Raw genomic sequence first — 13899 nt, forward strand, 5'->3', positions numbered from 1 at the left:
TCCTCCACTTCGGCCCCACCGAGTCCCGGGAGTCTGGCTAGGGAATTTTCAAATTGATGAGGCTTATGGCGTTGTTGGGTAAATTTCCCCAATCTTCCAACCGTTAATCTACGCCTGGCATACGGCCGTCCCTCCGCCCCTTATGACCCTCCCTTCTAGGGCTCCCCACTCGAACTCCGACGTCACCGACTTTCCGATTTTTCCAGCCGAGAAATGCGTCAGAATTAGTAAGTGCTCAAGTTTAATTAAGCAAATACACACCGGGCAGGATTTATAGTGTTCATGATGCATGACGTGAATAGTCGTAAAATGGTGCGTTTTCCTTCCCGCATCTCATACTTCCATTCCCGTTTCCCTGCCCACGGATTCCTCAGAATGAACGAGAGGACGGGCCAAAAAACACCACTGGGGCAATGGTATTTCAGCGTTCTGCCGTGAGGGATGGCTTGAGAGGGAGAAAAAGAAAAGCCCCTCCGGGTGGAAAAACCCGTCAACGAACGGTCGACCAAATATGGCCATAAATTATTTCTAATTAATTTCCCTTTTCCGTTGGCAAAGCCGTCCTCGGACAGTCTGTACGGGACTGGACTGAATTGTTGTGAATGTTGCGGGTGCTTTGGGGGGAAATTTCGAGTGCTTGTGTTGGTACTACAATGTTCCTCCCGTGATGTCATCCGTATGACACGTTGGGTCCCATCACGAGGGTAAAGATGAGGAATGTAATTGCCAAAGTAAAATCAGAAATGGAATTGGGAAACTTTCAACTGCGTTACTGCGGTCGGAATTTACGATTCGAGCTGTGAGAGGAAACGAATAATTGAAGGTGCACGATAAAGGTTAAGTCAGCCTCGGATGACGTTCCCTTCCTTGGGGCGATGTGAAGGTGGATCAACCTTCATTAACGGTAACAGAATCGGAAGAAATGTATCTTCTGGGGAGATTGTCTGCACGTAAAATCACGCGAAGCACAAAAGTGCCTCGAAACCGTACGGTTGAATCTGTCACTGTGATACCAACCCTCTATTTTCCACCTTTTCCCGTACCCTACCGTATCAACTACCATTTCTTGCTTCCTTGCGCGACTTATCGCGATCTGTTTGCACTCAATTACGGGAATAAATAATACTTCAGAATGTAAACAGTGTCATATCTAATTGTCTAAGTGACGGAAAATCGTGCCTTCACATGTCGCACTACAGCCCTCGTAGGTTTTCCCCATCCACCGGAAGCTGGAAGTTTTTGATGGTCTTAAGACGTCTGTCTCGCACTGGGGGCCGTGGGATGCGCTGGTGGTGGTGGTGGTGTTTGAGCACGTGCCGCATCGTTCGTGGTTCGGGAAGGGTAATTTGAATAATCCGTTGTTCTGCTCGATGCTTGGCGCTTCAAGCGGCTTGTGGCGGATTTCCATACGTTCCGGATGGGAGTTTTAACAATGCGACTAAACGTTAGTCATTTCGAAGACTGGAGGGAAGAGTGCGATTGGAGGAACGAGTGCGATAGTTGTCCTAGAACATGAATATGAATAAAGTGAAGTGTGCTGAACGATTTCACGACTGACAAAACAACAGCAGATTAAAGTGAGCTTCCGAGATATGGAATTACATGAAAATATTCAACTTGAGTTGTTAATTCTTAGTTAGAAATAGAAAGATTTATTATGTTTCAATCGAAATTATTGAAAATTTTGGAACGAAAGCTAACTACAACATTGAATATTTAAATTTAAAACATATTTTTGCTCAACATCTTGCACGAACAATTACCCGTTCACAGCTCACCGGAACCGGAACCGGTACGCTTCTCGAGCGTCATTCGTGGCATATTTGCACTCACTTGTGGCCACGAAACTGTTTGCCGAAGGCTCACTTTACCAAGCGGCACCGCGAAGTGATATACGAGTCCATTCATCCATCCAGCGCGAAACAGTTACCCAGTGCCAGGAAGGAGGAAAATTCTCGAATTGTCATCGTTATCGTCGCACTCAGAAGCCACGGCATGTGCGAGTTTTCCACTGGTGGCAATGTGTCAGCCGCTTGAGGGAGTAAGAATTTCCTACCGTGGGTGGTAGGAAGGAAGAAGTGAGGGGGAAGAAATGCTGGGAAAAGTGCAAAGTCGAGAGACTTTTCGCCTCCATTTAATTCACGACTTTCGAGTCGTATGACAATCCTCCAACCACCCGAAGGCTTCGATGGCGTATGGCATCTTGTGTGACGAGCGCTTCGTACACAAAAATACATTTTCACTAGACACGAATGGGGAGAGCGGCCCCCTGAAAGCGAGCGGGGCTGAAGAAAATCGGTACACGTCTCGCTTTTCCAGCCCTGAACACCGAACGGTGAAAATGTCGGCTCATTCCACGCATTCGCGTCAACGCGCGACGATAGAAATGCGAACTCCTACTTCGCGCCATGAAGCACACTAAATCCTCACTTTCGCATTCTGTTTGTTTGGTACTGCCTCCCTCTCTCAGCCATGAACACAAACACCCCCAAGCTACCGCCCGCTCGAAAAAGGCGTACTGCAAAACTCCTTCGCGAACGAGGCGGGCGATTTTCTTCCCATCGATTTCGAAAACCCAGCCGGATTAAGTGTGACAATTGGAATAATGTACGTCGTCAATCAGGCCAGGCCACGCTCAACCGTGCCGGGTTGGGGATGCCCGTGGAGTGGGAAAAATGGCTCGGAAAATGTCACGTGTGCACCGGTGTGCGGGATTGAGTGGTCGGCGGTATTCGCTCAATTCCGCGATGCCATTAGCTGTATGCCGTTCATTGCACGACAAGTGCGTTATGTTTTCCCATCGTTAGAAAGCAAAAGTCTTAGCGCAAATCGTTGAACATGTAACTGGCCGAAGGACGCAATGCGGATAAGATTACCTTTTTTGCATCATTGAAGTGGAACAACGAGTGGAACAAAAGGTCAAGAGGGTGTGAAATGAATTAGTGAAGTGTTAAACATACATATACAAAAGTTCATGCTTTTAAAAATAATTTGTGGAAAAACAATTTTTGTGCTTTTAAATTACAAACATCTAAAACACGTTATCTTTTCGACTTTTATTTTTATTATAAACAAGAAAAAATTGTTTTTTGCAATATTCTACTTATTTTTTATGTGACTTAAGCTAATTAAATGAATATGTTTGGTTGCCATTGACTTGAGCATTAAAAGTTTTTTCCTGTTTACACCTGCCTACAATATGTCTACGCTGATTTTTACAACATTTTCACAACCATAGTCACTAGTAGATATTAGCACAACCAGAGACTCTGATTCCCTGAAGACAACTTTCTCCATAGCGCGCTGTGAATTGAACATTCCAACGCAAACCAGCCTTTCGGCCCTTACATCTGCGCACACCTTGAGGTCCTTCTGGGGAAATCGCGGCTGCACCGTTCCCGTTAGGACGAGCCCTAATTTATTCACCGACAAGCAGACTTTTCACATTATGATTAATTGGGACACATTACGGTTTTATGCTAATGACTTCGTTAGAAGGTCGGGAACTCGCTGCGGCAAGTTTCGGGCGCTACGGCCGGCCAGAACCGGGAACGCATCCGCAGTGTGGCCATCTTTCGCCCTTAATGGTATCGATAATGTGCCCGGAGAAACGGCTCGTGCCACGGATCGGGAAGAAAGTACGCGGCGTGGCTGAGGGGGATGGGAATGGGCCCGAGGAAAACTTCCCGGCGAGTAGATTAGACCGCCTGGCGCATCGGAGCGAGCCCGCCAGAAGATGCCGGTTAATGAAATCATAACGGGAATATGAAATGAGATTATTAATTTAAAACAATGCGGGATTAGAACATTAGTGGCAATGAGGTGGCCCGCGGGGGTGGGGTAACACATTGGAGGAGATTAAGAGATTGTGCGATTAAGTGCGAGCATCGAGTGTTTCACTGTCCATTCATTTAGGGCCGTTTTGCCATGTCTATTTGGGCATGTCGGAATAATGAAAATTGTTAAAAAAAAACATCCAAACCCGAAAAGGATATGGGAACAGACGGGGATTAAAATGTGCTCAGCTGTAAGCGATAGGATTAGAGTCGGGTACGTCGAACGGAACGCGTGAATGCGGACTGCCGTGGTGGGTTGTAATGGTTGTCCTGGGGATTTTCGGTTGCGCTAACATCCAGCCACAAGGACATTATCACGATATAGAGAATGGCTAATTGTCGTTATGCCTGCTGCGGACCTCGTGTCTCGCTACGAGTGAAAGTCTTTTCCATTTCAGTAGCTCCAGATTTTCGTTCATTTCGACAGGAAAATGTGCAGAACAATGGAGATTAATTTACCCAGATCTTGCTTCAGAACGGCTGCAAATGGATAACATAGCGTTCCCAGTTGAAATTGGTGCTGTTGAAAGTTGACATTTTGGATACATCTGAAGCATAAGTTGTGCGCTATACTTTTCTCTCTTAGACCTATGTGAGAGTTTTATGACTTCAATTGTGCATCCCATTAGAGCTTTAATGTAAACCATAGTGAAGCAATTCAATGCATTAAATGCAAGCTTGTCTAAGCTTTTCTCCAGTAATGGGCAAAGTTCTAAGCGTGGAAGGCGATAATCAGAGTGATACAAATGTTTCCTTAATTTGCAATAGTAACTCCCCGGACCATCGTTGTCATTTGCTGATTACTTTATTTAATTAGCCAACTTTAGAGCAATTAGCTTGCACTCTCCTCGAACGTGGCGTAGAGGAGATCTAATGTAACCCTTCTGCTTTCAGCTTTCCTGGAGAGTTTCCTAAAGTTGTACTGTTTTTTGCTGAAAATCGTGATGTACAAAAGCACAACAAAAACAAACAAACAAATAAACGACACAGAAAAAGGTTTTTATTCCTTTTGAGAGCAGAAATGTATATCTACTGCAAAGCATGTTAGCAAACTCCTAATTGTCCTGTCCCGTTTTTCAAACCAGAACATCGGTTTCCTTGGGATGGAAAACTTCAATCCTATTATGACTTTTCCAAACGACTCCAAAACCGCATCATCAAAGTTCCGTCTCGGAAGGTTGAAACGGGTCATCGGAGTGAGTGAAAAAGAGTTTCTGTGTGTGTGTGTGTGTGTGTGTGTGTGAAAAGTGCAATGGTGCACTTCGGCATGCACGCACAGTGCACACAAACTCCGACCACCTACCGCCCGCCGTTCCATTCATGTGCTCGTTAGCAGACAAACAATCCCAAAACACATCCGAGAGCATCATTCCGTCCGAAGGAAAGTTCAGAAAGTTCGCCCGGAGGAGATAAATGAGCCAACTTCATTTGATCACGTTCTTTGCATACCCCTCGCCCATCTTATCTGTGGCCACTTGCCTGTCCCCCGATCGACTCTGACGTACGCTTTTGGTGGAGTGTCACCACCCATAATTGCCGGGCGATGTTTGCTTTCCCTTCCCCATCACAGGACGCCGTTTCTTTTGCATTTCTCTGAAGCTGGACCGGTTTTTTTCCATCGTCCCGATTGTTCCCAATCACTGAAAATAGTCCTCGTGCGGCGAGGGAAAGACACACTGCCGACAGAGGGAGAGCTTTTCGCATGTCAAAATTTATTTGCCATCATTAGACGACCATCAAAAGCGGGTAGTGGGTGTGTCTTATGAGGTCATGTCCGGGGTTCGCTCGTACGGAGTTCGATTTGCTAGCTCCAGATGACCCCCATTATCCGGACCGACCCGGAGGACACTTAACCGAGCGCATTCTTGGAGGTCAACGAGCAACGGAAGGATCCCGCCGGTACCCCATGATTCCGACTAATGGCAGCCTAAGGGTCGTTCCTAAGTTTAGTCTCCACTGGGCTAACTTTATGACTGCTCAAGAGTGACCGAACTTCTGCGGCGAGCTTCTGGAATCGTCCTTCTCGGCGTGTTCGGTTAAATTGGAATCAACGTAATAATAATAACAATGACGAAGTTCGGCACTGAATCGATCATCGTCGGAACAGCGCATAAAGAGAAGTTTCAAGCTCCCATTTGTCGTGTGGACCATGTCAGCAAAGGCAGAAGATCGATTCAGTTCCGCCGGGTGAAGGATGAACCATCCCAGCTCGAGTACGTGCGTCCCGATGAAGGATGCTAAAGTGGCAAAAGTAGGTGGATAGAGAGAGAGAGAGAGAGGGAGAGAAAAAAATCATCCATCTTGTACGAACTCCAACCCTACCAGCGAACTCCGGACACAAATTATGCTGCAGTGCGGCGAATCTTCTTGCCGACTTAGCCACAGCCCGAGTGTGTGACGACGAGAATGAAGGTGCAACTTATTGATATTCTGGCTGCGGTTTGTGGGCACACTGTCACCCCATAGGCGAGTGTCGAGTACCGCCGGCTTTACTCTCAAGAGTTCGTACCAGAAGATAATAAACTAGTGGACGTCCTAGACGAGTGCACGGAGGACGACTTTATTTAGCCAATATATCAATTTCTATCGATTTAATCTAAATCGATTTTGAGCCCATCCGCAATCATCGGGGCAACCACGGGATGGGCACGGTGGGCTGGTCCGATATAAATTGTCACAACCAAAGGCTTCTCCATTCTAGCAACCGCATCGGAACAGAGAAAAGGGAGACCTGTATGACCGGAGTCTGTATAAATGATGATGTCCCAGTAGGCTCCATCGGAACGCGGGGAAGCGATTCCACGAATGTCAGAACAATGGACTTCTGCGCTAGTTCAAGAGTTCACCCGTGTCCCCCGAGGGTTAATCGTTGCACGGACTCAGAAGCTACTCGACCTCGACGATGTCTTAGTCTTGGAACTGGCTACCCCGGGCTTGGAAGCAGCAGGTAGGCTCTGCAACGGCCATCTCACGGCCAGAATCGGCATCCGGTCAAACAACAATGTCGCAACCAGGCCAGGAAATTACCGTCAAAACTTTGGCTAATGGATAATTAAACGCAATCCAATTAAAATGAGGCGCCGGACGGAAAATTGTGCGGTGCGCATTTTGGTTTGATCGGCACGTGGAAGGAAGCGGATAGGATAGCGAGGGGTGATGTATATCCTTCCTTGGTGGTGTGCCTTGGGGCCACTCTTCTGGCGCAAGGTGACAGTTGGAAGATTGGGAGCATGACATTCTTCGGCTTTTCGGTTTCATTTCCGTTTTAATGAACTTCGGCTCGTACCGAGAAATTGTGCTTCATTAAGGTTGGATGCGAGTTAGCATAATCTTTGGTCGGCGCGAATGCTTGTTGGGGTCAGAAGCCATGAAATGGAACTTTCGATTAAATTGAAGAGAAATTTAAATCATTCTCTCGATCCTTAAGCTTGAAGCTATCCATATTGAATTCATTTCATGTACTTACTAAATTTGATGGTGTTCATTGTTATGTCTTAAATTTCTCTTGTCAACGTTATTATTTTACCTGTAAATAGAAAAACAAAAAATTGAAATTAGTTTAAATTTACTCAAAGTTATTGTTTGATATGCAGATTACTGAAGAGACAAGCGATTATGAAATTCAATCGGAAAGTCATTACAAACAGTACTTCCGATGAACGGAATTGTTGTCTTAACTCTCGCTGATGCTGCACTATATTCTTAAGATTTTCATGATGCAACGTGCGTTCGGAGTCGTTAGAAATAACTGTACATATTCTTGAAAGCATCCTCCGTTATCTGATCGATTTCATTCAATAGTTTTCCACAAAGTGCAGATTGTTTTATGGATTGATAATTTCAATAACGAGTGTCCTACACGTCCTCTTGGATGGAACAAACCAGGCCACTGCGGCAACCGGACCCTTTTTGCTCGTGAACGCCGCACTGTTCTAGTTAAAAGGTTCCCCATTCAAGAGCTGACCCGTGACAGGAGTAATAAATAGAACCGAGCCAACCGGGCACCAGCTGGTAAGATGCTCGGAGGATACATCTCAAGACCTTCTTCACTGATTGCACAAAACTGACCCCCCGAGTGACCGATGTACGGGACGATGTTTTCAGAAGGATTCTCCAGAACATCCCCGCCTCCCTCGGCGACGCTCCGTCCGTTCCACTTATCAGAAAAGTGTATCAGTTTGCAGAACCCGATGGTGGTGCCGTCTTGGCAGTTGGCTACGGAGTTCGGTTTCGGAGACAATAATGAAAAAGCAAACGAGATCCTCAGGAAAACCCACGCAGTATGGAATGGGAATGGCAAACAAACGGAGCGATGCAACATTTGCCAGCTGAGCACGAGTTTATCACAAAAGCCAGGGCGGGCCAATAGTGCAGTGGAGATGACGTGGAAAATATCCTTTATTTTCTAATCCTTTCAATCTTAGCTCGCTTCTTCGGTTGGCCAGCCGTCCAAGAGGCAAGTTCTAGTTACCGATCCACTTTGACATGACATTAGACAAATTTTCCGATAGGAAGATTTGTCGCAGAAGCCGGCTCCGGTTTTCCATTTAAAGGGTGACGGGGGGGTTGTTGCATGAAAGGAATTCCATATCTTAGTCTACACTGGTTTCATGATGGCAAACATGCAACAAAAGCTGCACAAGTCCTTGATTTAGCTGCAGACAGTCGGTCGGTTGACTTCATCGCCTTCGGTATGAATGGACAAAGGATTTCTTTATCAATCAGGGACATGTAAACAAGCTACAAACAATCTTGGAACAACTTCACCCCGGTATTTTGATAAACAACCGTTCCATCCTTTACTTATGCAAATAGAGATCATCGGATTTCGGATAAATGTTTACCCCTGAAGGAACATCATTAATATTTCAAGCCGATCCCACTCGCAAAGCGCATCACACGGCTGATTGCTTATGGCTGGCTTTAATTATCGCTTGCCCGCCGAATGTTTGATCAACGGCATCCAATTTCCGGGGAACGGGAACCGATGTCTTAAGTTCCACCGCGCACAATGCAGCCTTTGCAAAACAAAGATCAACCGTGTGCTACCATAATGGAAAATTTTAAACCCGGAAAAGCATTCATCCCCGGGGGGAATGATACAACCGTGGGCGTTATTATCAAACGGATCCGTGCACTCGCTGATGATGCAGCCGCTTGCGGATTAATATCGAACACCGTTTTGCCGTTCCGGAAGCGCCGTAAATCAAACGTGAATAATATCCTCGCCACAAATCATTCCGATGTGTCTTCCACGTCACCATCACCCCAGCGTGGCCCGCGTGTTTGTAAAAATACATGCCCCGGTTTAAGCATTGTGTACCGAAAGGACCTAAGCGCATGGAAAGGTGTTGATGACTTTTTGTTTTCGCTGTTCGTTCGCTCGTTCATGTGTGCATTTTTGAAACAGTTTTACACCGAAAACAGCCGGCTCGAACAAACAAAAGAAAAATTGGTTCCGATGCACCACATCAACACACACACAAAAAACGGTTGATTCAAACTGCAGCAAGCGCATCATCTCGCACCGCAACAAAGGGATCCGGATAATGTGAAAATCGAGGTTTTTCACCCACCGTATATTCCGAAAGCCGCCCCGATATGGGTTGTGTTTGGTGGTTCATGTTTTTTAACTTCTTTTCTTTTCAAGGTAAAACGATCCTGCAATCGGGCATGGACAAAAAAACATAAAGCTAACAGTAGAGGTTGGGGCTGAAAAATGAGGATACAGGTTTATGCCATTTTTTGTTACCCGGAGCGGTTTCCCTCGGGGTGGGACCTTTTTTCCGATGCACACTTTTCCGTTCCTTGGAGCCGTTCGTCAAACACGCTCACCGGATAATGGATAATGAAAAACACAAACAGATGTACCGGGGCCAGATTTTCAATCTTCGGATTTTCTTTTTTATTCGCTCCTGGCTTCCACAATATGCCGTGTAGTATATCGCACACTTGTTTGTGTCTTGTTGTTGTTGTGTGCGGTTTGGTTTTCAGGCCTATCGTTTACCAGCCGAGGACAACAGACTGTGAGAGGGCGGGGATACTTTGCAAACACACTTTGCTGCTCTGCATTTATCATCAAAGGAGTAAACACGTTCGGTATCAGTGTTCCCGGTGGGTGCGTGTGTGAGTTCGCTCGGGTGCTTTGTGATTGCAAGATCGGGTACACCAAGTGCAAGATGAAAGGCAGCTGGAAAATGAAAATTAAAGAGAAAAATCTCCTTTCCCGCCTTCATCGCATAGGGAAATCGTAGCAGTGTCGATGCTCAAGCAGCAGTATTTCATTTATTTTTTTCAAGCACAAGATTTTCAAAGAGCTCCCATTGTATAGGACTCTCTCTGTGCACGTCGTGCACTCCGAACTGTTTACTGTAAAAATGGTTAAAATCTATTTAGTGGTCTATAAAGCAGTGGCAGAGCTGAGTGAAATTAAGAGCGTACTTTATGCGAACGCCGAGCGCATCCGTCGAGTGATTGTGGATAATTATGCTCTCGAAAGTGTACAAATGAGATCGTGTTCCGCGTTTTTAAGCATTATTTGTATCATTGCATCGTCGTTACTGGCGTGTGCGATGCTTAAAAAAATTACTTACTTCTACTATGCATTGCAATAAGGTCGGTTTACGGTGGAAAAGATTAAAGCCGTGTCTACTTGAGAGTGCTTCAGAAGTTGCTAAATTAATGGGTCTCCCCACTAATGGGAAGGAAATTTTCCTACAGACAAATCATAATGCAGTGCAGCAAGGACAAAGATCTCTCTTGCTTTAATTTTTTTGAATAATGATGAAGCATTTTTTTCAAATTCGCTCTGAGTATAATTAATGATATTGGCTTTGATTAAAGTGAACTCAAATCGTACGACCTAAATTAATTTGGTATCAATCTAAAAAAATGAACATTTTAAAACTACAAAATTGACAGATTTTTCCTTCAGCTAAATCTACCAAGATCAATTTGATTAGGAAAAGAAACAGAACCCAAACGCTCCAAATGCTTTGCAAACCAAAAAAACCACTTTACATAATTTTGAAAAAGGAAAAAAACTGAAAGTGGTAAGATTGTAAAGAGAGTACAAAAGTTATTTGAACATGATTTTGTCAAACATAAAAAATTGCATTAAAAATTACACTAAAGAAAAGCTGGATCTGCTTTGCACCGATGGTCTATAGCCCTTAAATATTTTATTTTCTGGGGTACTTTTATTGCACTGGGATGTCCGCTTACATCATTTGTTGATCTTTGTTTTCTTCAACACATTCGATTTATCGTGGCCCTATTAATTAATGCTTATTGTGATGTTTTATCTGGACTTTTATCATTGCTCGATAATCGAGGTTTAAAGTACTCTCAGTTGAGCGATAAGACGGATTCAAAAAAAAAGGTAAAAGTATGGCAGAGTTCCATTGCACTCTCGGTTAGGAAGTTGATAAGATGAACCCCGTTGAGGTGATAAGAATAATTAAACCACAAGTCCACAGGTTAACTAGCATCCCCGCAAGCGCGTCAAGACTCAGTTGATGAGTGATTCTCGTTGGAGTCACACCTTCTTCAGTTGTGGAAACAGAGTTCATCGCGCGCGTTCACCATGTTTTGGCTAGTCACGCTGCTGCTCGGGTACATCGCTTATCAGCTGTACAAATACCACCAGCACCGACAACAGCTGCTCGCGATCCGCGATAAGTTTGGCGGGCCCAACTCAGACTACTTTCTGGGCACATTTTTTATGTTTAAAAATAAGAGCATTCCCGGTAAGTAGGAGAGGCGTTGAAAACACAATGTTTGGTTCTGGAATTAGATGAATATTGACCTAATTGAAATATTTCCGTAGATATATTCGATATCGTTGTTGGATTACACAAACGGTACGGACCGGATGTGGCCATCATAGGTGCCTTCAATGATCTGGTGCTTGACCTGTCCACTTCAAAGAACGTGGAGAAGGTGCTGCTCGCCAAGAGCACCAAGAAGTCGTTCGTGTACGACTACCTCGAGCCATGGCTCGGCACCGGGCTACTGATCTCGTTCGGCGAGAAGTGGTTCCAGCGCCGGAAGATAATCACGCCTGCGTTTCATTTCAAGATATTGGATCAGTTTATGGACGTATTCAACGAGGAGGCCGACATTCTTGTCTCGAAGCTGGAGAAGCACGTTGGCAAGGGCGAGTTTGATATTTATGACTACGTGACGCTTTACGCACTTGATAGTATCTGTGGTAAGTGTTACTTGCAAATTGGCGTCTTTTAAATGTGGAAACATTTCAAAACTGGCTTTCTTTTGCATAGCAACCTCCATGGGAGTGCGCATTCACGCACAGGATGATCCAAACAACGAGTACGCCCAGGCCGTCAAACAGATGAGCATTTTCTTCCTGCGACGCGTGTTCAGCCTGTTGCGCCAGTTTCCGGCACTATTCTTCCTGTATCCGTTCGCACGCGAGCAAGGGCGCGTCATCAAGAAGCTGCACCACTTCACCAACTCCGTGATCGAGAGCCGCCGCAAGCAGCTGGAACAGGAGCAACGCCTCGGAACGCTGGAGTTCGACGTGAACGAGGACCAGCTGTACTCGAAGCGAAAGAACACCTTCCTCGATCAGCTGCTCAAGGTGACGATCGAAGGAAAACCACTGAGCACGGCCGACATTCGGGAGGAGGTGGACACGTTCATGTTCGAGGGCCACGACACGACGACGTCCGGCATTTCGTTTACAATTCTTCATCTCGCCAAGCACCAGGACGTCCAGCAGCGTCTGTACGAAGAGATCGACCGAATGCTTGGAAGTGAGAAGCAATCGGTTCCGCTAACGAACGCGATGCTGCAGGACTTCAAGTACCTGGATATGGTAGTGAAGGAGTCACTCCGGCTCGTCCCTCCGGTACCAATCATTGGCAGAAAGCTCCTGGAAGACATGGAGATAAGTGAGTTGCACTTTTTTTTCATTGCTTTCTTTCACATTCATGTTTTCAATCTTCATTCTCGATTCCACCCCGAACAGACGGCGCTACGATCCCGGCGGGCACGTCGATTTCAATCAAAATCTTCAACATCCACCGCAACCCCAAGGTCTTCCCCGAGCCGGAGCGGTTCGATCCGGAGCGCTTTTCGGAGGCGAACGAAATCAAGCGCGGCCCGTACGACTACATTCCGTTCAGTGCCGGCTCGCGGAACTGCATCGGGCAGCGGTACGCGCTGCTGGAGATGAAGGTTACCATCGTGAAGCTACTGGCCAGCTACCGAATCCTGCCCGGGGAGTCTGTCGGGCGTATCCGATACAAGACGGATCTGGTGATTCGCCCGACGGAGGGTATTCCGGTGAAGCTGGAGAAAAGAATTTGATGGACGTGTGGGGATGAATGATAGAAGCAGCGCCTGGTTTGGCCAAGCAAATGAAATATTTCGGCATTTCGGAAAACCAACTATATTCACCGTGAGGTACAAATACAATGTTTATAAATTGGTAGGTTTTGTATAAATAAATTATGAACGCATCTAATGAAACATTTTGGAAAGCTCATCAATAAATTCAATGATATGTTTAAAGCACGAACAAATAGTTTTCCAAAGCCATTCATCCATTTCCATTTGGTAGCGTGTTGGAAAATTCGAATCCCGACATGGTCGATTTGTTTATATTTTTCCTTACTACAGGAATAATTTCACCGAAACAGCGTCAATATTTACCGGGCCGTACCAGCGGGAAGATAAATATGCTTTTATTTGATTTATCCTGTTCGTAATCCATTACTTACGGAATGGAACAACCGCTTCGATGCCGCAGGGGTGGAAAGAGGCTTCGGTTCGGTTTTCCATCGGAACTGGAAAACTCACACCGCAGCTTTAAGCTTTCGCAAACACGAAAAGCCAGACGGCCCAGGTTGTTGTGTCTTTTTTTTTGCCAGAGTCCTGCCAGACCCCATTTTCTTTACCCGGTTAGTGGTGGTTTTTCGCTATGACGAGCCCTTCCCCACACGAACAGGAAGCGAAATGAAGGTAGTGTCACGCATCGCTATCGATCGTGTCAGTGTTCGTCACGCGCATTCGTCATTTGAGGATATACAATTTAACT

General features: G+C 45.7%; 2 protein-coding genes across 2 annotated transcripts in view; one reads left to right on the forward strand and one right to left on the reverse strand.

The window, feature by feature from the left end:
• The window catches only part of LOC131264326 (kinesin-like protein CG14535), an 88646-nt gene that overhangs the window by 26996 nt on the left and 47751 nt on the right, over positions 1-13899 (reverse strand). The gene's annotated exons all lie outside the window — the stretch shown is intronic.
• Positions 11422-13169, forward strand: LOC131265736 (cytochrome P450 4c3-like). Its single transcript, XM_058268041.1, has 4 exons — positions 11422-11584; positions 11665-12048; positions 12119-12751; positions 12829-13169. Exons 1-4 carry the CDS (start codon positions 11422-11424, stop codon positions 13167-13169), a joined length of 1521 nt encoding a protein of 506 aa, XP_058124024.1.

Source organism: Anopheles coustani, chromosome 2, assembly GCF_943734705.1.
Source record: "Anopheles coustani chromosome 2, idAnoCousDA_361_x.2, whole genome shotgun sequence".
NCBI classification, from domain to species: domain Eukaryota; kingdom Metazoa; phylum Arthropoda; class Insecta; order Diptera; family Culicidae; genus Anopheles; species Anopheles coustani.